Source organism: Eschrichtius robustus, chromosome 12, assembly GCF_028021215.1.
Source record: "Eschrichtius robustus isolate mEscRob2 chromosome 12, mEscRob2.pri, whole genome shotgun sequence".
Taxonomy (NCBI): domain Eukaryota; kingdom Metazoa; phylum Chordata; class Mammalia; order Artiodactyla; family Eschrichtiidae; genus Eschrichtius; species Eschrichtius robustus.
Genome location: NC_090835.1, coordinates 35,261,633 through 35,286,465, shown reverse-complemented (window position 1 = coordinate 35,286,465; position 24,833 = coordinate 35,261,633). Strand labels below are relative to the sequence as shown.

The 24,833-nt window shown below is 41.5% G+C and overlaps 1 protein-coding gene across 1 annotated transcript in view; it reads right to left on the bottom strand.

The window, feature by feature from the left end:
- CHDH (choline dehydrogenase) overlaps positions 1-24,833 on the bottom strand; it is a 61,607-nt gene that overhangs the window by 8,695 nt on the left and 28,079 nt on the right. Inside the window, exons 2-5 of the mRNA XM_068558786.1 lie at positions 12,625-13,383; positions 11,837-11,988; positions 10,952-11,081; positions 9,870-10,004 (exon numbers count right to left, since the gene is read on the bottom strand). Coding sequence (XP_068414887.1) covers positions 9,870-10,004; positions 10,952-11,081; positions 11,837-11,988; positions 12,625-13,327 — 1,120 coding nt within the window. The 5' untranslated portion in view covers positions 13,328-13,383. The remainder of the gene's footprint in view (positions 1-9,869; positions 10,005-10,951; positions 11,082-11,836; positions 11,989-12,624; positions 13,384-24,833) is intronic.

The following is a 24,833-nucleotide window of genomic DNA, read 5'->3' as shown; positions in this document are numbered from 1 at the left end:
CCCCTTACTATTCCTTCACAAAACAGGATCTAATAACCCCACAGGAATCTCATCTGATGTAACAAAATTCCATTTCACCCCTACTATACAATCAAAGACATCTAGGTGCCTTATTACTAGTTATAGCACTAATAATGTTAGTGGTATTTTTGCCCAATTTATTAAGAGACCCTGATAACTATACCCCAGCAAACCCTCTCAAAACACCACCCATATCAAGCCAGACTGGTACTTCCTATTTGCATATGCAATCCTGCGATCAATCCCCAATAAACTAGGAGGAGTATTGGCCCTAATCTTTTCAGTCTTAATTCTAGCACTCATCCCAATGCTCCATACATCTAGACAACGAAGCATAACATTTTGACCTCTAAACCATAATATTTCGATCTCTCAGCCAGTGCCTATTTTGAGTACTAGTAGCAGACCTATTAACACTAACATGAATTGGAGGACAACCCGTGGAATACCCCTTCTTTACTATCGGACAACTAGCATCTATTTTATATTTCTTTTTAATTCGGGTACTAATGTCAGCAACTAGCATCACTGAAAATAATCTCCTGAAATGAAGAGTGTTTGTTTGTAGTATATCTATTACCCTGGTCTTGTAAACCAGAAAAGGAGAATAACATTCTCTCCCTAAGACTCAAGGAAGAAGCTCCAGATCCACCATCAGCACCCAAAACTGAAATTCTACTTAAACCATTCCCTGAAACTTTGTTATGGGACATTTACAAGATTATTAAGTACCATGTCAGTATTAAAATAACCTCTTTTTTTTTTTTTTTAAATAACCTCTTTTTACCATAAACTACTATGTACTTCGTGCATATGTGCACTACCACATTAATATGTACCTAATACCATATCGTACATAATGCATTATATGTATAATGTGCATTACTTACCCCATGCTTATAAGCATGTACATTATCTTACTGACAGTACACAGTACATTATATGTACAATTGTACATTAATTATTTACCCCATGCTTATAAGCATGTACATTATCTTATTGACAGTACACAGAACATTGAGTCAAATCAATTCTAGTCAACGTGTTGTACCATATCCAATACGTCACAAGTGTAACCAGCAGGCTGTGTGAAATCACCAACCCGCTTGGGGGGGTCCCTCTTCTCGCTCCGGGCCCATAACTTGTGGCGGTTTCTACTAATGAACTTTATCAGACAAGTGGTTCTCACTTCAGGGCCATCTCACCTGAAAGAGCCCACTCTTTCCTCTTAAATAAGACATCTCGTCGGACCAACGACTAATCAGCCCATGCTTACACATAACTGTGATTTCACGCATTTGCTAATTTTTAATTTTTAAAGGGATGCTGTGACTCAGCTATGGCCATCTGAGGCCTTAACACAGTCAAATAAGTTGTAGCTGGACTTTAATTGAATATTATTTACCAACATCATCAACCATAAGGTGTTATTCAATCAATGGTTACAGGCCATAAGGAAATTACGGACACACATGCACACACGTACACGTACGTACACACACACATGCAGTAAGCAGATGAATAACCTGTTTAACAAACCCTCTTTACCCCCCACTACATCCCATGCTCTACATGCCTATAATGCCTTGCCAAACCCCCAAAACAAGGCAAAAACATATAAATACATGGAACTTAGCCGTCTACTCAATAAACATGAACTGAATGCTCAGAATTAGATAGACCTAGAAAATAAACCCCAATCATACCAATCAACTACTTAGATATTTACCATTTATATAGACCACTTTTATCAAAATTTTAACACTAAATCCAACATAAACCACATAAAACAACCATATACATGTTACTTCACTATGTAAAAACAGCTTGTTAGTGTAGCTTAAAATCTAAAGCAAGGCACTGAAAATGCCCAGATGAGCTTACCAAGTCCATAAACACATAGGTTTGGTCCCAGCCTTTCTATTAATTTTTAATAAAATTCACATGTAAGCATCTGTGCCCCAGTGAGAATGCCCTCTAAATCATTAAGATTAAAAGGAGCAGGCCTCAAGCACACCAATATGAGTAGCTCATAATGCCTTGCTTAACCACACCCCATGGGAAACAGCAGTGATAAAGATTAAGCCATAAATGAAAGTTCGACTAAGTTATATTAACTAGTGTTGGTAAATTTTCTGCCAGCCACCGTGGTCATATAATTAACCCAAATTAATAGAAACTCGGTGTAAAGTGTGTTAAAGAGTGATGTAAAATGAAGTTAAGTTTTAACTAAGCTGTAAAAAGCCATAACTAAAATAGACTACGAAGGTGACTTTAGTATTTCCTGACTACAGGACAGCTAAGACCCAAAATGGGATTAGATACCCCACTATGCTTAGCCCTAAACCCAAATAACTGCAAGAACAAAATTATTTGCCAGAGTTCTACTAGCAACAGCTGAAAACTCAGAGGATTGGGCAGTGCTTCCCACCCTTCCAGAGCAGCCTGTTTCACAATCGGTCACCCCCGCCAGCCCGCCAGCCCGCCAGCCCGCCAGCCCTGGCTAATTCAGTCTGTATACCGCCATCTTCAGTGAACTCTAAAAAAGAATAAAAGCAAGCATAATTATCATACATAAAACGTTAGGTCAAGGTGTAACCTACAGGATGGGAAGAAATGGGCTACATTTTCTATTTCAAGAATATATTTCTCACACATGAATTATGAAAACTAAAAACCAAAGGAGGATTTAGTAGTAAATTAAGAACAGAGTGCTTAATTGAATAAGGCCGTGAAGCACGCACACACTGCCCATCACCCTCGTCAAGTATTATAATAATTTCCTATAATCTATCAGCAAATACTAATCATACAAGAGGAGACAAGTCGTAACAAGCATACTGGAAAGTGTGCTTGGATAAATCAAAGCGTAGCTTAAGTAAAGCACCTAGTTTACACCTAGATTTCATAATTTATGAATACTCTGAACTAAATCTAGCCCAACACCTCTCCCCATATCTACTAATATAAGCAGACTAAATAAAACATTCACTCAACATTTAAAGTATAGGGGATAGAAATTTAAAATATCCTCTGGCGCTATAGAGAAGGTACTGTAAGGGAATGATGAAAAAAGCATTAAAAGTAACAAAAAGCAGTTTACCCCTTGTACCTTTCGCATAATGATTTAACTAGGGAACATCTAACAAAGAACTTAAGTTAAACATGGTGAAACCAGACGAGCTACTTAGGAACAGTTTATTACAACAAACTCATCTATGTAGCAAAATAGAAGATTTATAAGTAGAGGTGACAAACCTAACGAGCCTGATGATAGCTGGTTGTCCAGGAAAAGAATTTCAGTTCAACTTTTAAAATTACCAAAATAATTATAAATTTTAATGTATTTTACAATGTTATCTAAATAGGTACAACTTTTTAGAAATGGATACAATCTTATCTAGAGAGTAAAGACAAACAACACCATAGTTGGCTTAAAAGCAGCCACCGATTAAGACAGTGTTCAAGCTCAGCAATAACTTAATACCAATAACAAGCAAATCAACTCCTAGATTTGTACTGGACTAATCTATTGACCGACAGAGGTAATAATGTTATTATGAGCAACAAGAAGTATTTCTCCTTGCATAAGTTTACATCAGTAACTAATAATATACTGATAATTAACAGTAAATAAATACAACTCAACATTAAATTATTTATTAAACACTGTTAATCCAACACAGGCAGGCACTCAAGGAAAGATTAAAAAAAGTAAAAAGAACTTGGCAAACACAAACCCTGTCTGTTTACCAAAAACATCACCTCTAGCATAACTAGTATTAGAGGCACTGCCTGGCCAGTGACAACTGTTAGATGGCTGCAGTGTCCTGACCATGCAAAGGTAGCATAATCATTTGTTCTCTAAATAAGGCCTTGTACGAATGGCCACACGAGGGTTTTACTGTCTCTTACTTTCAATCAGTGAAACTGACCTTACCATGAAGAGGTGGGAATAACAAAATAAGACGAGAAGGCCCTATGGAGCTTTAATTAATTAAGCAAAAAAAACTTAACTAAACCACCAAGGGATAAAAAAATTTTATATGGGTTTTATATTTTATTTTGGTTGGGGTGACCTTGGAACACCAAAAAGGCTCTGAGTGATTAAAGTCTAGACTTACCAGTCAAAACATATCATCACTAATTGATCCAAAAAACTGATCAACAAGTTACCCTAGGGATAACAGCTCAATCCTATTCTAGAGTTCATATCAACAACAGGGTTTATGACCTCAGTGTTGGATCAGGACACCCCAATGCTGTAACAGCTATTAAAGGTTTGTTTGTTCAATGATTAAAGTCCTACATGATCTGAGTTCAGACCGGTTTCTATCTATTATATAGTTCTCCCAGTATGAAAGGACAAGAGAAATAAGGCCCACTTTAAAAAGTGCCTTAAAACCAATTAATGATATAATCTTAACTTAATTAATACATATAATATATTACTCAAGACCAGGGTTTGTTAAGGTGGCAGAGCCCGGTAATTGCGTAAAACTTAAACCTTTACAACCAGAGGTTCAAATCCTCTCCCTTAACAAAATGTTTATCATTAATATCTTAACACTTGTTATCCCTATTCTTCTAGCCGTAGCATTCCTAACATTAATTGAACGAAAAATTTTAGGTTATATGCAACTTCAAAAAGGGCCAAATATCGTAGGACCATGTGGCCTATTACAGCCCATTGCTGACGCAGTCTAATTATTCACTAAAGAACCACTACGACCAGCTACATCCTCCACTTCCATATTTATCATTGCACCAACCCTAGCCCTAAACATATGAATTCCCCTACCCATACGTTACCCCCTTATTAATATAAATCTAGGAGTATTATTTATGCTAGCTGTATCAAGCCTAGCTGTATACTCCATTTTATGATCCGGATGGGCTTCCAACTCAAAATACGCATTAATTGAAGCCCTACAAGCAGTAGCACAAACAATTTCATATGAAGTAACACTAGCAATTATTCTTTTATCAGTCCTCTTAAGAAACAGGTCTTTTACCCTCTCAACCTCCATCACAACACAAGAGCATTTATGAAAACTTTTCCCATCATGACCCTTAGCTATAATATAATTTATTTCCACTCGAGCAGAAACTAACTGAGCTCCCTTTGACCTAACAGAAGGAGAATCTGAACCTGTATCAGGCTTCAACACAGAATATGCAGCAGACCCATTTGTCATATTTTTCTTAGCAGAATACGCCAACATTATCATAATAAACATTTCCTCAACGATCCTATTTCTAAGAGCGTTCCATAACCCCTACATACCAGAACTATACAAAACCAACCTTATCATCAAAACACCATTACTAACAATTTCTTTCCTATGAATTCAAGCATCCTACTCTCGACTCTGATACGATCAACTAATACATTTACTTTGAAAAAACGTCTGACTACTAACGCTAGCCATATGCATATGACATGTCTCACTACCTATTATAACGTCAAGCGTTCCTCCACGAACATAAGAAATATGTCTGATAAAAGAGTTACTGTGATAGAGTAAATTATAGAGGTTTAAACGCTCTTATTTCTAGAATCATAGGAACTGAGCCTATGCTTAAGAATTCAAAATTCTTCGTGCTACCACATTACACCATAATATATAGTAAGGTCAGTTAAATAAGTTATTGGGCCCATGCCCCGAAAATATTGGTTTATATCCTTCTCGTACTACTAAACTCCATCATCTTTATCATCATCCTAACAACCATTATCTCAGAGACCGTAATTGTAATAACTAGCTCCCACTGACTACTTATTTGAATCGGTTTTGAAATAAATATACTAGCTATATTCCCATTACAATAAAAAAGTTTAACGCATGAGCTATAGAAGCATCCACTAAATATTTTCTAACACAAGCTACCGCATCCATATTACTTATAATAGCCATTATCATTAACCTATTATACTCCAGCCAATGAACTATTAACAAAAATCTTTAATCCAACAGCATCTATAGTAATAGCAATAGCCCTAACCATAAAACTAGGGCTATCTCCATTCCACTTCTGAGTACCTGAAGTTACACAAGGCATCTCATTAACAGCATGCTTAATCTTATTAACATGACAAAAACTTGCACCCTTGTCAGTATTATACCAAATCTCACCATCCATCAGCCTAAACCTAATATTATCCATATCCATACCATCTATTATAATTGGAGGATGAGGTGAACTAAACCAAACCCAACAATGAAAAATTATAGCTTATTCATCAATTGCTCACATAGGGTGAATAACAGCCATTATACTGTAAAACCCAACTATAACAATCCTAAACCTACTAATATATATCATAATAACACTTACCATATTCATACTATTCATTTACAGCTCAGTCACCACCACACTGTCACACACAAAATAAAATACCCATTATTACAACCCTCATTCTCATCACCCTCTTATCAATAGGAGGTCTTCCTCCACTGTCAGGATTTATGCCAAAATGAATACTTACTCAAGAAAAAACAAAAAATAACAATATTATTTTACCCACACTAATAGCCATCACAGCGTTACTCAATCTATACTTCTACATACGACTCATGTATTCTACAGCACTAACTATATTTCCCTCTATAAATAAAAGTAAAATGACAATTTGATTTGACAAAACAACTTTTCTACCAACAGTAATTGTAATATCCACAATACTCTTATCCCTTACACCAGTCCTTTCAGTATTGGACTAGGAGTTTAGGTTACACAGACCAAGAGCCTTCAAAGCACTAAGCAAGTATAAGTTACTTAATTCCTGCTCAATAAGGATTTCAAGACTATATCCTACATCAATTGAATGCAAATCAAACACTTTAATTTAAGCTAAATCCTCACTAGATTGGTGGGATTACATTTCCCACGAAACTTTTTTTTTTTCCTTTTTTTTTTTTTAAACATCTTTATTGAAGTATAATTGCCTTACAATGGTGTGTTAGCTTCTGCTTTATAACAAAGTGAATCAGTTATACACATACAATATGTTCCCATATCTCTTCCCAGGAAACTTTTAGTTAACAACTAAATACCCTAGTCAACTGGCTTCAATCTACTTCTCCTGCTGCCAGGAAGAAAAAAAAAAAAAAAGCGGAAGAAGCCCCAGCAGGATTGAAGCTGCTTCTCTGAATTTGCAATTCAATATGTAAAATTCACCACAGCACTTGGCAAAAAGAGGACTCAACCCCTGTCTTTAGATTTACAGTCTAATGCTTACTCAGCCATTTTACCTACATTCATAAACCGCTGACTATTCTTAACTAACCATAAAGATATCAGTACCTTATATTTACTGTTCGGTGCTTGGGCTGGAATAGTAGACACTGCCTTAAGCCTGTTAATTCATGCTGAATTAGGCTAACCTGGAACACTGCTAGGAGATGATCAGATTTACAATGTACTTGTAACAGCCCATGCATTTGTAATAATTTTTTTTATAGTTATGCCTATCACAATTGGAGGCTTCAGAAACTGACTAGTCAGTCCCACGAATGCTGGGGCACCCGATATAGCCTTTCCCCATATAAATCATACAAGCTTCTGATTACTTCCACCCTCCTTCCTACTACTACTTGCATCATCAATAGTTGAAGCCGGTGCCGGTACAGGCTGAACTGTATATCCACCCTTAGCTGGAAACCTAGCCCACACTGGAGCTTCAGTAGACCTTACTATCTTTTCCCTACATCTAGCAGGTGTCTCCTCAATTTTAGGTGCTATTAATTTTATTACTACAATTATTAATATAAAGCCACCCACTATACCCCAACATCAAACACCATTATTTGTAATGATCAGTTTTAATTACAGCTGTATTGCTGCTATTATCATTACCTGTATTAGCAGCCAGGATTACTATGCTATTAACAGCCCGAAACCCAAACACAACCATTTTTGACCCCGCGGGAGGGGGTGATCCAATCTTATATCAACACCTATTCTGATTCTTCGGACAACCTGAAGTCTATATTCTGATTTTACCTGGATTTGGAATAATCTCACATATTGTAAATTATTATTCAGGAAAAAAAAGAGAGACTTTTGGATATATAGGTAAGTATGAGCCATAATATCAATCGAATTTTTAGGATTCATTGTATGAGCTCACCATATGTTTACAGTAGGTACAGATGTTGACACACGAGCATATTTTACATCAGCCATTAAAATTATTGCTATTTCCACAGGAGTAAAAGTATTTAGTTGACTAGCAACCCTTCATGGAGGTAATATCAAATGATCTCCCACCATAATATGAGCCCTAGGCTTCATTTTCCTTTTTGCAGTAGGTGAATTAACAGGAATTGTCCTAGCTAACTCATCACTAGACATTGTCCTTCACGATACATATTATGTAGTCGCACACTTCCACTACATGTTATCAACAGGAGCAGTATTCACTATTATGGGAGGCTTCGTACATTGATTCCCACTATTCTGTCAGGTTATACGCTCAACTCAACATGAGCAAAAATTCGCTTTGTAAGTATATTTGTAGCTGTAAATATAACCTTCTTCCCACAACATTTCCTAGGTCTATCTGGAATACCATGACAATATTCCGACTACCCAGATGCATACACAACATGAAATACTGTCTCATCCATAGGCTCATTTATTTCACTAACGGCAGTAATATTAATAATTTTCATAATTTGAAAGGCATTAGCATCAAAACGGGAAGTCTCAACAGTAAAGCTAACATATCTCCCAGGAGAATTCGGGAGGGGCAAAAGAGGGAGGAGAAGACCAATCTCCCAGAGTCCTTCTCGCTGGAATCCATCTTGGCTGAGAGACGCATGCACCACCAGCAAGGACCCTGAGTCAGACGATGGGGCAAGCGAGATGACTGGCCAGAGGCAACCCGGAAACTAACCCATTACCATAAAACCTGAGACTGCGAGGCACGTGGCAGAGCAGTTCTCCTGGGTTCCCCCAGGCTCTCCGCCTTGGGGTTCCTTCCCAATAAAGTCTTTTGCTTTGTCAGTACGTGTGTCTCATCGGACAGTTCCTTTCCGAGTGTTAGACAAGAGCTTACTCTCTGGCCCTGGAAGGCCCTGCAACACCTGCACGGCCTCCTCCTCAAGGTGCTGCAGTCTCCCTGGCCCAACAAATTCGTTCTTCGAGCACACCAAATGCCTAGCCCCGGGGCCTTTGCACGTATTCTTCCTGCCTAACAGACCCCCTGCCACCATTCTCTAGTTTAACATCCTAATTAATTATTCCTTCACTGTACTTAAAACTTAGCATGTTTACTTAGTTTCCTTCCATTGTCTCCACTAGCGCGTAAACGCCCTTAGAAAACCTGCCTTATTAGCACTTCTCACCATGTAGCACAGCACACGGTAGGTGTGCGAGAAATGCATGCTGAGTGAATAAGATTTCAAAGCACTACTTCCTGGCCAAACTCAGTACTCTGAGACCCAGCTAGAAACTGCATGGAAAATGCTGAGAAATAGAAGCTGTAGTCCAGCGTCAAGTGCCCTTTCTCTGCATTTTCTCCTGGCCCCTTGGGCCCCAGGCAGTGTCCAGGATGAGGCCATCCCTATCCATCCATCAGGAAGGGCAGCACCCAGCCCCTGCAGAGTCTCAGCCCGGGCAAGCCCTGTGTATCGCGTCTGGTCCTCACACCAACCTGCCACACAGGAACTGCATATCCCCATTTTGCAGATGGGAAAACTGAGGCTCAGAGAGCTGAAATAAATGGCATAGCTCAGCTTTGAACCGGCAATCTGGAGCCACAGCCCGGGCTAAGCACCTCAGGAGGGAGGCTGTGCTGCCCACAGAACATCTCCCCCGAAGTCATGGATGAGCACACCCACCTGTGAACTTCCAGAGCCACTCCAGGCCAATCCGGACCTTCCTCAAGGGCTTCTGTGCTGAGTGGAGGGTGATGGGGGAGGTGCACGCCTGCTGGATGTATATCTCCAGGTGGTCTTGGAGGTTCTGGCCAACTCCTGAAACCAGAGGGGCTGGTTAGGAGAATGTCTCCCAAAGGGGCTTAGCTGGCCTCTCAACATGCCCTGGTTTTGAAAACTTTTCCTCCACCCACTTATCTGCCAGGCCAGCTCCTGCTCATTCCCAGGGACACCATTCCCTCACTCCCAGCCATGTCTGGCCCTCTCAGATGCTGCTTGACACTCGCTCCCAGGGCAGCACCTGTAACCATCCAGGTGCCTTCCTGCTAAGCAGCACCCTCCACCGGGCCAGTGCCCACGCCTCCAGCTGGCACCACTCAGTGAGCTGTCCCGGAATGGCTGACCCTGCACCCTCACCCCTGGCCTGGGGAAGGAGGGAAGCAGGCCCGTCATGCTGTGCAGACCCAGCATGAGCCCATCCAAGCTCAAGGGGACACTGGGCAGGTCACTGTCATGGACCAGCACTTTCAAAGACCTCTTATGATAAAGCCTCAAGCTCTGGGAGCTTGAGTTATAAGAGAGGGCAAGAGGGACAGGGCCAGGCTCCAAAGGGCATCAGAAACAGTCTATGAAATAAATATTAGGCCTGGGAGAACCATCTGAACATGAACAGCATGTCAGGGTAGCTGGTGTGTCCTGAGGACGGAAAACACAAAGGCCCGGACCCCTCTTGCCACAGGGCTGCCCTGTTGACCTGCCTGAGCCTGGCCCCGTGGGCTTTACGGGCAGATGCTCCCTGCTAGAGGTGCCTCGCTGCTGAGAGGGATGGCATGTCTGGGGAAAGGAGGAAAACAACACAAAAGCTTGGGGTTTCGCTGGGGGTAGGAGTCCAGCGAGGCATGGGGGACCTTCAGGCTCGCGGGAACAATGTAACAGTTCTGAGGAGCCCTGACTCCTGTCCCCTCCCCACTCCATGCTAATAAAATATAATAAACTGTTTTATTTAACAGGGACACCTTTGGGGCGCAGTGGGGAAGGGAGCTCACCAGGAAGGTGGCACACCACCGGGATGCCCAGTTGCTTGAGGTCGTCTGCATTGCCCACGCCTGACAACATGAGCAGCTGTGGAGAGTTGATGGCACCTCCACTCAGAATCACCTCCTTGCTGGCGTAAGCCTGGAAGAGGCGAGGGGCCATGCAGGTCACACTTTCCCAGAAAAGCCAGTCAGAACCCCAAGAACATGGCCTTGGCATGACGTACCCACATGGTGGGTGGGGATCCTGCTCACAGGCTCCAGAGCAAGGAAGAGGACGCTCAGGGCGCCGCTAGGTGCAAGTAGCCCGCACGTGCAGCTGTGGGCGTGTGTGATCATAAGTCAAGCGTGGTTCATACTCTGATATATTCTGCAACAGCCTGACAGTAACGATGGTCTTAAAAACAGGACTGTAGAGCTTAAATGAGACAAATGAAAGCAGGCACTCAAACGAGCAGTTTAAATAAAGCACATGGTGAGCGAGATCTTCACGTGGGATGCAGAACAATCCCCACGTGCTCCTAAGTGGAACACAGCACAGTGCAGAAATGGGGGGTGTGATCACAGGTATGGTTTTTAAAGCCTCTAATATAAACCTATCAATTTCTGGACAAGTGTGGAAGGCAATAGCAGAAAGAGGTTCATGGGGGCACTCCTGCCCGGGCACCATGGGCCCTTTGCAGGTGGCTAGACTGGGGCTTCCTCACCTCTGCCAGGCCACCACCTCCTGGGGACAGTCTTTCAGGCTGTTGCCACCAGCCGCTCACTCCTTATCATCATATTGATGGAGACAAGGACATGACTCCTGCCCACCCACACTGACTGAGTCTGACCACGGGGTCACTGCCCACTCCCTCCCTGCCATGTGAGCTGCCCACGTGGTGGTAATTCACTCACCCTGTGGCTCTGGCCGTTCTTGATGTACTCCACACCCACTGCACGGGTACCTTCAAACAGCACCCTGCTCACAAATGTCTGGGTCTCAGCCGTGAGGGTGGGGCGGCGCAGTGCCGGATGCAGGTACGCACAGGCCGTGCTCCAGCGCCTGCCTGCAGGACAGAGCAAGGAGACCAGTCACAGCCCCAGCCTGTTCCCTAGGCACCTATCGTGCAGGGGGAGGTAGGCAAGGACTGGAGAAAGAGGGAATTTGCCCTTCCCCTGACCGTGCAAGCTCTGCCTCCAAAGGAAGGCTGAGACCAAAATACCCTGTCCAACTGATATCCACATCTACCTGGGGCCCCTGGATGCAGGTGGGAAAACATGCCTCACCCTTGACAGCACGACAGAGACCAGGGGTGGCTGATAATGAGAGCCCTGGGTCCAGCGGGGCCTTGCCTCTGCCCTGCTGCGAGACCCGTCACTGCTCTGTGCCTCAGTACGCCCATCTGTAAGGCTCTAAAACTTGGGGCTGTGTGGCCGGAGAGCTGCCTCTTCATTCCACACCAACAGGGCCCAGAGGATGCCCAAGGGGTCACCATCTCCGAGTCACTTCTCATTGGCTTTGAATGGTATTCTGTGGCCTGTCGCCAGTGTAATCTGTCACATCCCCTCCACCTCAAACCAGCCCGCCTGTCCACACTTCTGACCATGACAGTTGGGGGCAGGAGGGACGGGACTGTGATAGAGCAGCGTTTCGTTCTTAGAGGAGGAACCTGGGAGACGGGGAATCGGAGGCCTCGCGCTACCTTCGTGGATGGTCATGTCCATCCAGCCGAAGCCCTCTTGCTGGAAGCCGTTCATGTCCTCGGTGAGGGGGTAGCCGGCCTCCTGCGCAGCCTCCAGGAATGCGCGGTGCAGCGGGTGGCCGCTCTTGCCCCGGGACACCCGCAGGGGACCGTTGCCGCCGCGGTACCTCCCGGCGCCCAGCTCGTGCGCCTGCGCCTTGCGGAAGTAGGGCAGGCAGTGCGCGTAGTCCCAGCCCGCCGCGCCCTCCCGCTGCCAGCGCTCGTAGTCCTCGGCGTGCCCGCGGACGTAGACCATGGCGTTGAGCGACGACGAGCCGCCCCAGACCCGGCCGCGCGGCCAGTATAGCACGCGGCCGTCCAGGCCCGGCTGCGGCTCCGTGTAGTAGCACCAGTTGTACCTGTCATCGCACAGGTTGGCCACGAGGGCCGCGGGCATGTGGATCTTCCACAGGAGCCGCTTGCTCCCCACGTACACATCCTTGGGCCCGGCCTCCAGCAGCAGCACTCGCTTGTCGGGGTCCTCCGTGAGCCGGCTGGCCAGCACGCAGCCAGCGGAGCCCGCACCCACCACCACGTGGCTGTACTCACCCCCAATCCGGGGGCGCTCGCTGGCCAGGGCACGGATGCCCCGGGGCCAGTGCTGCCCCAGGGCTCCCCATGGGCCCAGGCTCCCTCGCCTCCAGCCTCGAAGGATGCACCACATGCTTCCAGCCCAAATCCTCTTACTTCCACGGAGGGGAATGTGATGATTCACTTTCCCTAAAACAGAAAAAGAGGCTTTGAAAAGTTTAACTCAGCATGCACTGCAGAATCAACCCAAAGCTAGGGCAGCAAAGGGCCCCTGCAGGCCCGCCAGGTGCCTGCCGGGCGCTGGGTGGCGCAGGCCTGGCTGGCACGTCACTGCCCTGGGGAACCAGGAGGAGCGAGCGGAAGCACAAGCAGGGATATCAGTCCTGTGGGATCTGCACACGGACCGACAAGCACAGGGCTGGGGGCACAGGAGAGAGTCTCCTCCCCAAGCTTGGAGTGGCGAGGTCCCCAGAAAGGCTTCCCTGTGACATCTGTGCATGAACCTGGAGGCCGGGCAGGAGTCTACCTGCTGGAAAGCAGGGGCTTTCCAGGTTTACCCTCACTCCTCATTCATTCAAGACAGTAAGGCAGTTGCTGAGTCCCTACCACGTGCCAGGCACCATTTCCTCTCTAGCAATACTCAGAAAACAAGACATCTGCTCTCAAAACTGATGGTCTGGGACTAGGGCGACAGACAAGACTTAACATAAATAACCAAAGGAAGGTCAGGGTGAGAGGCTGGAGACTGAAGAGCTCAAAGCCTTTGACCTAAGGGCCCCAGAGTGCACGAGAGGGCTTTTCAGCAGGGGATGGGGTCAGAGCTACAATCTTTCAAGATCACTCTGTTGAGTGCTGGAGTTTTAACAAACACCAATAACTTCTGGAGGATCCCTTCCCAGCAATGTTCATATTAATCCCAACATGCTCAGTGCACAGAGGTGGAAAAGAGCCGAGATATCCCATCAAGACCTCCACTGACACAGGAACCTCTGAGAAAGCCCCACCCATGAGGCTCAGGCACACAAGGCCCACCCAAGACTGAGGCTGCAAGGGAGAACAGGAAAACCCTGATAAATCTCTCCACCCCTTCCACGAGCCTATATCAAGTAACAGCAGCAGCCTATCACTGGAGGCACACTAAGAGGTGAGAGTGGAGAGAAAGGTTCCACACCCCCCCATTCCTGCAGGCACAGGAGAAAGAGGCAGCAAGGCCTCCTAAAAGCTAAATCTGAAGCAGGAATTCTGAGAACCTTCCAGCGCTCCAGGCCTCATGCTAGCGCAAGGCAGCAGCAGCCCACAGTGCAACTCCCAAATGGGTTGACTCAACACTCCACGCTAACGACCTGATAGAATAAAAGGCATGCCCTTTTCTAGGCATAAACGCTATTTGCCTCAGTCCCTACTATCCTGGTACACACAAGATCATGCATTCAATAAAAAAATTAATAGACACAGAAATAAGAAAAAGAAATGACTCATTATAAAGAGAAAAGTAGTTAACAGAACCAGACCAAGGGGACCCATCCAGATGTTAGAACTATCAAACAAAGACTTTAAAATAACCAAGTTTAACATCTTAAAAGATTTAGTCGAAAAGGTGGACATGTTGAACAGATAGGCAATTTCAGCAAAAAGTTGGCAACTATTAAAAAAGGCACAAACAGAACTGCTAAAAATAAAAAAAAAAAATTTTAATTACCAGAAATGAATAATTTGACTGGACATAGCAGAGAAAACAGTAAGTGAAACCGAACATTAGGTTAATAAAAATTGTCCAAATGGAAATAAAAACAGAAGAAGGAGTGAAAGAGGGGGAGAGAGAGAGAAAAGAGCAACTCAGAGTATGGGATGATATCAAACTGTCTATAAAGTATAGACAACTGGAGTCCCAGAAGTAGGAAAGGGATACAGGGAAAAAAGAAGAGGGGGAGAGAGGAGCAGAGGGAGAAGGGGAGAGAGAGGCAGAGAAGGACAGAGAAAGAACAGGGGAGAAAAGCTATCTGAAGAGATAATTGCTAAGACTTTTCCAATATTAATGCAAGACAAAAACACCACAGATTCAAGAAGCTTAGAGCATCCCCAGCAAGATCAATACACAGAGAAACACATCTAGGTACATCACAGTCAAACTGCGGAAACCCCAGGAAAAAATCATCAAAGCAGCTGCCCACCCCCCAAAAAAAACATATGTACAGAGGAATAAATTTAAGAGTGGCTGCAAACTTCTCATCAGAAAACTTACAATACAGGATTGGATCTAGATGGTGGGGGAGTAGGACAGGAAGCTCACCTTCTCCCGCAAATACATCAAAAATACATCTACATGTGGAACGATTCTCACAGAATACCTACTGAACGCTGGCAAAAGACCTCAGGCTTCCAAAAGAGCAAGAAAATCTCCACATCAGTGAGTAGGACAAAAGAAAAAAAAGAGAGAGAGAGAGAAAGGAATTGGGGTAGGACCTGTGCCCCCAGGAGGGAGCTGTGAAAGAGGGAATGTTTCTGCACACTGCTAAGTCCCCTCACTGGCGGCAGGGACTGAGGGCTGAGGCTTGGGCTTTGGAGGTCAGACCAGGGAGAGGACTGGGATTGGCTGTGTCAAGACAGCCTGAGGGGGCCAGGGTGTGCTCGCCACAACGGAGGGAGTATGGGAAAAAGCCTGGGCACGCCAGAGAGGCAAGGTGCCATTGTTGGGTGGCGTGCAAAGAGAGGGGCAGGGCGACCATAGGAGCTTCTTTCGCCATGTAGGGCACCGCCTACTGGAGCTCTGAGACCAGGTGCGAGTCACCGTTGCCACCTTGGACTCCAGAGGCGGGCATGGACTGTTGCTGCCACTGAGGGTCTGTTGACTGGGCAACAAACACTGCCCCTGCCTTCCCGGGAGCCCGCATGGGCCACACACCTGCACACCCCCTGTCAAGGGGATAACGGCCAGCACATGCTGAGGAAAGAGACAGCAAGCATCCAAACCAAAAACAGCCCTCACACCAAAAAAAATTAAACCCACACATGCTACATAGGGATGCTCCCGCATATAAATAGCCCTCCAAGACTACAGTAGATAATTGTTTCTCCTAAACTCACAGAGTAAGAGAAATATAAGCAAAATGAAGAAGCAGAGGAACCACTCCCAGTTAAAAGACCAAGAGAATTCCCCTGAAGGAACAAACAATGAAAGAGACCTCTTCAGTCTAAAAGACACCAAGTTCAAAAAAGAGGTGAACTAACACAACATTGTAAAGCAATTACACTCCAATAAAGATGTTTAGAAAAAAAGGTAAAAATGAAAATACTGAAGGAATTAAGAAAGGCTATCAAGAGAAATGCAGATTACTGTAAAAAAGGAACTAGAAACTATAAGGAGAAGCCAAGAAAAATTAGAAAATTCATTTGCTGAGATGAAAGCTGAGCTAAAGGCAATGAATAGCAGAATGCACGATGCAGAAGAAAGAATAAATGATCTGGAAGACAGAATAATGGAAATTACCCAATCAAAACAGCAAACAGAAAGCCAAATGAAAAAAAAAATGAAAGCAATATAAGATAACGTAAAGCATGCCAATCTACACATAATAGGGATTGAAGAAGGAGAAGACAGAGAAAAGGGGATTGAAAATGTATTTGAAAAAATTATGGCTGAAAACTTCCCAAACCTAAAGAAGGAAACAGATATTCAGGTACAGGAAGCACAGAGGGTCCCAAACAAGATGAACCCAAACAGACCTGCACCAAGACATATGATAATAAAAATGGCAAAAGTTAAAGATAAAGAGAGGATTCTAAAGGCAGCAAGAGAAAAACACAGAGTTAATTACAAGGGAAACCCCATAAGGCTATCAGCTGACTTCTCTACAGAAACACTGCAGGCCAGAAGGGAGTGGCAAAATATTTTCAAAGTCTTAAAAGAGAAAAATCTGCAATCTAGAATACTCTACCCAGCAAGATTATCATTTAGAATAGGAGAAGAAATAAAGAATTTTTCAGAGAAGCAAAAGCTAAAAGAATACAGCAATACTAAATCTAACCTAAAAGAAATATTGAAAGGTCGTCTTTAGATAGAAAAGAAGCAAGAAGATATAGAAAGGAGGAAATCACAATTGGAAAGTAAATCATTTAAATTAGCCAATATACAGATCAAAAAGAAAAAAACAAAAACAAAAACCTATTTGTGAAAGTGATGATAAACAAAAGAACAGAAAAAGGATAAACATGAAAATGTAAAAAAGGACATCAAAATCATAAAATGTGGGGAAGGAGAGTAAGAAAATGCAGCTTTTGTTTTTTTTTTTTAAAGAATATGTTTGAACCTATATGACTATAAGTCTAAAGCAAGAAGATATAGGAAGGGGTTAACATACTTGAAAAACAGGGCAACCACAAATCAAAAACATACAATAGACTCAAAAAGAAGAGAACACAAGTATAAAATAAAAGGAAATCATCAAACCACAAAAAGAAAAAGGAACAAAAAAGAAACATAGAGTCAACTGGAAAACAAGATTTAAAATGGCAATAAATACATATATATCAATAATTACCTTAAATGTCAATGGACTGAACCCTCCAATCAAAAGACATAGAGTGGCAGACTGGATTAAAAAAACAAGAGCCTACAATATGCTGCCTACAAGAGGCCCACCTTACGGAAAGGACACACATAGATTCAAAGTAAGGGGATGGAAGAAGATATTTCATGCAAACGGAAATGACAAGAAAGTGAGAGTTGCAATACTCATATCAGACAAAATAGACTTTAAAACAAAGGCCATAGAGAAAGATAAAGAAGGACACTAATGGTAATAATGGTAAATAATGGTAAAAGGATCAATACAAGAAGAGGATTTTACACTCGTCAACATATATGCACCCAATATAGGAGCACCCAAATACATAAAACAAATACTAACAGACATAAAGGGAGAAACTGATGGGAATGCAATAGGAGACTTTAACACCCCACTCACATCAGTGGACAGATCTCCTAGACAGAAAATCACTAAGGCAACAGAGATCCTAAATGATACAATAGAACAGATTTAATTGATATTTTCAGGATATTACATCAAAAAAAACCCACATTTTTTTCAAGTGCACATGTGACAGTCTCTAGGATTGACCACATACTAGGGCACAAAACTAATCTCAGCAAATTTAAGAGTATAGAAATTATTTCAAGCATCTTCTCTGACCACAACAGCATGAAACTAGAAATCAATCACAGGAAAAGAAATGAGAAAAAAATAATTTCATGGAGACCAAACATCATGCTACTAAAAAACCAATGGGTCAACAAGGAAATCAAAAAGGAAATTTAAAAATACCTTGAGACAAACGACAATGAAAAGACAATCATACAAAATTTATGGGATGCAGCAAAAGCAGTTCTTAGAGGGAAGTTCATAGTGATACAGGCCTTCCTTAAAAAATAAGAAAAATCTCAAATAAACAACCTAACATACCACCTAAAAGAATTAGAAAAAGAAGAACAAACAAAACCTAAAGTCAGCAAAAGGAAGGAAATAATAAAGATGCAGGAGGAAATAAATAAAATAGAGATTAAAAAAATTTAAAAAAAATCAATAAAATCAAGAGCCGGTTCTTTGAAAGGGTAAACAAAATTGACAAACCTCTGGTCAGGCTCACCAGAAGAAAAGAGAGAGAACCCAAATAAACAAAATAAGAAATGAAAAAGGAGAAATCTCAACTGATACTGCAGAAATATAAAAACAAACAAACAAACAAACAAACAAAACCCGTAAGAGAGGGAATTCCCTGGCAGTCCAGTGATTAGGACTTGGCACTTTCACTGCTGTGGGCCCAAGTTTGATCCCTGGTTGGGGAATTGAGATCCTGCAAGATGCATGGTGTGGCCAAAAAAAATTTTTTTTAATTAAAAAAAAAAAAAACATAAGAGAATACTATGAACAATTATATGCCAACACATTTGACAACCAAGAAGAAATGGACAACTTTCTAGAAACATAAAGCCCACCAAAATTAAATCAAGAAGAAATAGTTAATTTGAACAGACTGATCACTAGAAGTGAAATAGAATCTGTAAAAACAAACAAAAAACAAAACAAAAAAACTCCCTACGAACCAAAGTCCAGGACCAGATGGCTTCACACGTTAATTCTACCAAACATACAAAGAAGAACTTATAGTGATCCTTCTCAAACTCTTGCAAAAGATTCAACGGCAGGGTACACTCCCAAAGACATTCTATGAAGCCACCATCACCCTGATATCAAGACCAGACAAAGATACCACCAAATAAGAAAATTACAGGCCAATATCTTTGATGGATATAGATGCAAAAATCCTCAATAAAATATTAGCAAACCAAATCCAACAACACATAAAAAAGGTCATACACCACAACGAAGTGGGATTCATCCCAAGTTCAAAAGGGTGGTTCAAAATATGCAAATCAATCAATGTAATACACCACATAAGCAAAAGAAAAGTCAAAAACCACATGACCATCTCAATAAATGCAGAAAACCATTTGACAAAATTCAACATCCAGTCATGATAAAAACTGTTACCAAAGTAGGTACAGAGAGAACATATCTCAACATAATAAAAGCCATTTCTGACAAACCCACAGCCAATATAATACTCAATGGTGAAAAGCTGAAACCCTTCCCATTAAAATCTGGAACAAGAAAAGGAGGCCCACTCTCACCACTTATATTCAACATAGTATTGGAAGTCCTAGCCACAGCAATCAGACAAGAAAAAAGTAAATAAAACGTATTCATTTGGAGGGGAAGAGGTAAAACTGACACTATATGCAAATGACATGATACTATATATAGAAAACCCTAAGAACTTCAACAAAAACTACTAGATCTAATAAATCAATTCAGCAAAGTAGCAGGATACAAGATTAACATTCAGAAATTGGTTGCATTTTTTTAAACAGTACATCCTTGTTGGTTATCTATTTTAAATATAGCAGTGTGTAAATGTCAATCCCAAACTCCCAAACTATCCCTCCCTTCCCCACATTTCTTTACACTAACAATGAAATATCAGAAAGGGAATGAAAAAAAAAATAACTTTTAGGACCTAGAAGAACAAAAGAGCAAACAAACACTGATGAACAACACAATAAATGAAATTAAAAATTCTCTAGAAGGAATCAATAGCAGAATAACTGAGGCAGAAGAATGGATAACTTACCTGGAAGATAAAATACTGGAAATAACTACCTCAGAGCAGAATAAAGAAAAAAGAACGAAAAGAATTGAGGACAGTCTCAGAGACGTCTGGGACAATATTAAATGCACCAACATTCAAATTATAGGGGTCCCAGAAGAAGAAGAGAAAAAGAAAGGGACTGAGAAGATATTTGAAGAGATTATACTTGAAAACTTCCCTAATATGGGTAAGGAAATAGTCAAGTCCAGGAAGTGCAGAGAGTCCCATACAGGATAAATCCAAGGAGAAACATGCCAAGACACATATTAATCAAACTATCAAAAATTAAATACAAAGGAAAAATATTAAAAGCAGGAAAGGAAAAACAACATATAACATACAAGGGAATCCCCATAAGCTTAACAGCTGATCTTTCAGCAGAAACTCTGCAAGCCAGAAGGGAGTGGCAGGACATGTTTAAAGTGATGAAAGGGAAAAAGCTACAACCAGTATTGCTCTATGCAGCAAGGATCCCATGCAGATTAGACAGAGAAATTAAAACCTTCAAAGACAAGCAAAAACTAAGAGAATTCAGCACCACCAAAGCAGCTTTACAATAAATGCTAAAGGAACTCCTCTAGGCAGGAAACAGAAGAGAAGGAAAAGACCTACAATAACAAACCCAAAACAATTAAGAAAATGATAATAGGGACATACATATTGATAAATACCTTAAAGGTAAATGGATTAAATGCTCCAACCAAAAGACACAGACTGGCTGAATGGATACAAAAACAAGACCCATATATATGCTGTCTACAAGAGACCCACTTCAGACCAAGGGACACATACAGACTGAAGTGAAGGGATGGAAAAAGATATTCCATGCAAATGGAAATCAAAAGAAAGCTGGAGTAGCAATTCTCACATCAGACAAAATAGACTTTAAAATACAGACTATTACAAGAGACAAAGAAGGACACTACATAATGATCAAGGGATCAATCCAAGAAGAAGATATAACAATTGTAAAAATTTATGCACACAACATAGGAGCACCTCAATACATAAAGCAAATGCTAACAGCCATAAAAGGGGAAATCAACAGTAACACAATCATAGGAAGAGACTTTAACACCCCACTGTCACCAATGGACAGATCATCCAAAAGGAAAATAAATAAGGAAACACAAGCTTTAAATGATACATTAAACAAGATGCACTTAATTGATATTTATAGGATATTCCATCCAAAAAAACAGCAGATTACACTTTCTTCACAAGTGCTCATGGAACATTCTCCAGAATAGATCATATCTTGGGTCACAAAGCAAGCCTTGGTATATTTAAGAAAACTGAAATTGTATCAAGTATCTTTTCCTACCACAATGCTATGAGACTAGATATCAATTACAGGAAAAAATCTGTAAAAAATACAAACACATGGAGGCTAAACAATACACTACTATATAACCAAGAGGTCACTGAAGAAATCAAAGAGGAAATCAAAATATACCTAGAAACAAATGACAATGAAAACATAATAACCCAAAACCTATGGGATGCAGCAAAAGCAGTTCTAAGAGGGAAGTTTATAGCAATACAAATCTACCTCAAGAAAAAAGAAACATCTCAAATAAACAACCTAACCTTACACCTAAAGCAATTAGAGAAAGAAGAACAAAAATCCCCTAAAGTTAGCAGAGGGAAAGAAATCATAAAGATCAGAGCAGAAATAAATGAAAAAGAAATGAATGAAACAATAGCAAATATCAATAAAGCTAAAAGCTGGTTCTTTGAGGAAGATAAACAAAATTGATAAACCATTAGCCAGACTCATAAAGAAAAAAAAGGGAGAAGACTCAAATCAATAAAATTAGAAATGAAAAGGAGAAGTAACAACTGACACTGCAGAAATAAAAAGGATCACGAGACATTACTACAAGCAACTATATACCAATAAAACAACCTGGACAACCTGGAAGAAATGGACAAATTCTTAGAAAAGCACAAGCTTCCAAGACTCAACCAGGAATAAATAGAAAATATCAACAGACCAGTCACGAGCACTGAAATTGAAACTGTGATTTAAAATCTTGCAACAGGGCTTCGCTGGTGGTGCAGTGGTTGGGAATCTGCCTGTCAATGCGGGGGACACGGGTTCTATCCCTGGTCCGGGAAGATCCCACATGCCGCGGAGCAACTAAGCCCGTGCACCACAACTACGGAGCCTGCGCTCTAGAGCCCATGAGCCACAACTACTGAGCCCGTGTGCCACAGCTACTGAAGCCCGTGTGCCTAGAGCCCGTGCTCCGCAACGAGAGGCCACTGCAGTGAGAAGCCCGCGCACCGCAACGAAGAGTAGCCCCCGCTCGCCGCAACTAGAGAAAGCCCACATGCAGCAACGAAGACCCAACGCAGCCAAAAATATAGAAAAAAAAAATCTTCCAACAAACAAAAGCCCAGGACCAGATGGCTTCACAGACAAATTCTATCAAACACTTAGAGAATAGTTAACACCCTTCCTTCTCAAACTCTTCCAAAATATAGCAGAGGTAGGAATACTCTCAAACTCATCTACGAGGTCACCATCACCCTGATACCAAAACCAGACAAAGATGTCACAAAGAAAGAAAACTACAGGCCAATATCACTGATGAACATAGATGCAAAAATCCTCAACAAAATACTAGCAAACAGAATCCAACAGCACATGAAAAGGATCATACACCATGATCAAGTGGGTTTATCCCAGGAATGCAAGGATTCTTCAATATATGCATATCAATCAATGTGATAAACCATATTAACAAATGAAGGAGAAAAACCATATGATCATCTCAACAGATGCAGAAAAAGCTTTTGACAAAATTCAACACCCATTTATGATAAAAACCCTCCAGAAAATAGGCATAGAGTGAACTTACCTCAACATAATAAAGGCCATATATGACAAACCCACAGCCAACATCGTTCTCAATGGTGAAAAACTGAAACCATTTCCTCTAAGATCAGGAACAAAACAAGGTTGTCCACTCTCACCACTATTATTCAACATAGTTTTGAAAGTTTTAGCCACAGCAATCACAGGAGAAAAAGATATAAAAGGAATCCAAATCAGAAAAGAAGAAGTAAAACTGTCACTGTTTGCAGATGACATGATACTATAAATAGAGTAACCTAAAGATGCTACCAGAAAACTACTAGAGCTAATCAATGAATTTGGTAAAGTAGCAGGATACAAAATCAATGCACCAGAATCTCTTGCATTCCTATACACTAATGGTGAAAAATCTGAAAGAGAAATTGAGGAAACACTCCCATTTACCATTGCAGCAAAAAGAATAAAAAACCTAGGAATAAACCTACCTAAGGAGACAAAAGACCTGTACATAGAAAACTATAAGATACTGATAAAAGAAATTAAATATGATACAAACAGATGGAGAGATATACCATGTTCTTGGATTGGAAGAATCAACACTGTGAAAATGACTATACTACCCAAAGCAATCTACAGATTCAATGCAATCCCTATCAAATTACCACTGGCATTTTTCACAGAACTAGAACAAAAAATTTCACAATCTGTATGGAAACACAAAAGACCCCAAATAGCCATAGCAATCCTGAAAAAGAAAAACAGAGCTGGAGGAATCAGGCGCCCAGACTTCAGACTATACTACAAGGCTACAGTAATCAAGACAGTATGGTACTGGCACAAAAACAGAATAATAGATTAATGGAACAGGATAGAAAGCCCAGAGATAAACCCATGCACCTATGGTCACCTTATTTTTGATAAAGGAGGCAAGAATATACAATGGAGAAAAGACAGCCTCTTCAATAAGTTGTGCTGGGAAAACTGGACAGCTACATGTAAAAGAATGAAATTAGAACACTCACTAACACCATACACAAAAATAAATTCAAAATAGATTAAAGACCTAAATGTAAGGCCAGACACTATCAAACTCTTAGAGGAAAACATAGGAAGAACACTCTATGACATAAATCACAGCAAGATCTTTTTTGACTCACCTCCTAGGGAAATGGAAATAAAAACAAAAATATACAAATGGGACCTAATGAAACTGAAAAGCTTTTGCACAGCAAAGGAAACCATAAACAAGATGAAAAGACAACCCTCAGAATGGGAGAAAATATTTGCATATGAAGCAACTGACAAAGGATTAATCTCCAAAATTTACAAGCAGCTCATGCAGCTCAATATCAAAAACAAACAACCCAATCCAAAAATGGGCAGAAGACCTAAATAGACATTTCTCCAAAGAAGATATACAGATTGCCAACAAACACATGAAAGGATGCTCAACATCACTAATCATTAGAGGAATGCAAATCAAAACGACAATGAGGTATCACCTCACACCAGTCAGAATGGCCATCATCAAAAAATCTACAAACAATAAATGCTGGAGAGGGTGTGGAGAAAAGGGAACTCTCTTGCACTGTTGGTGGGAATGTAAATT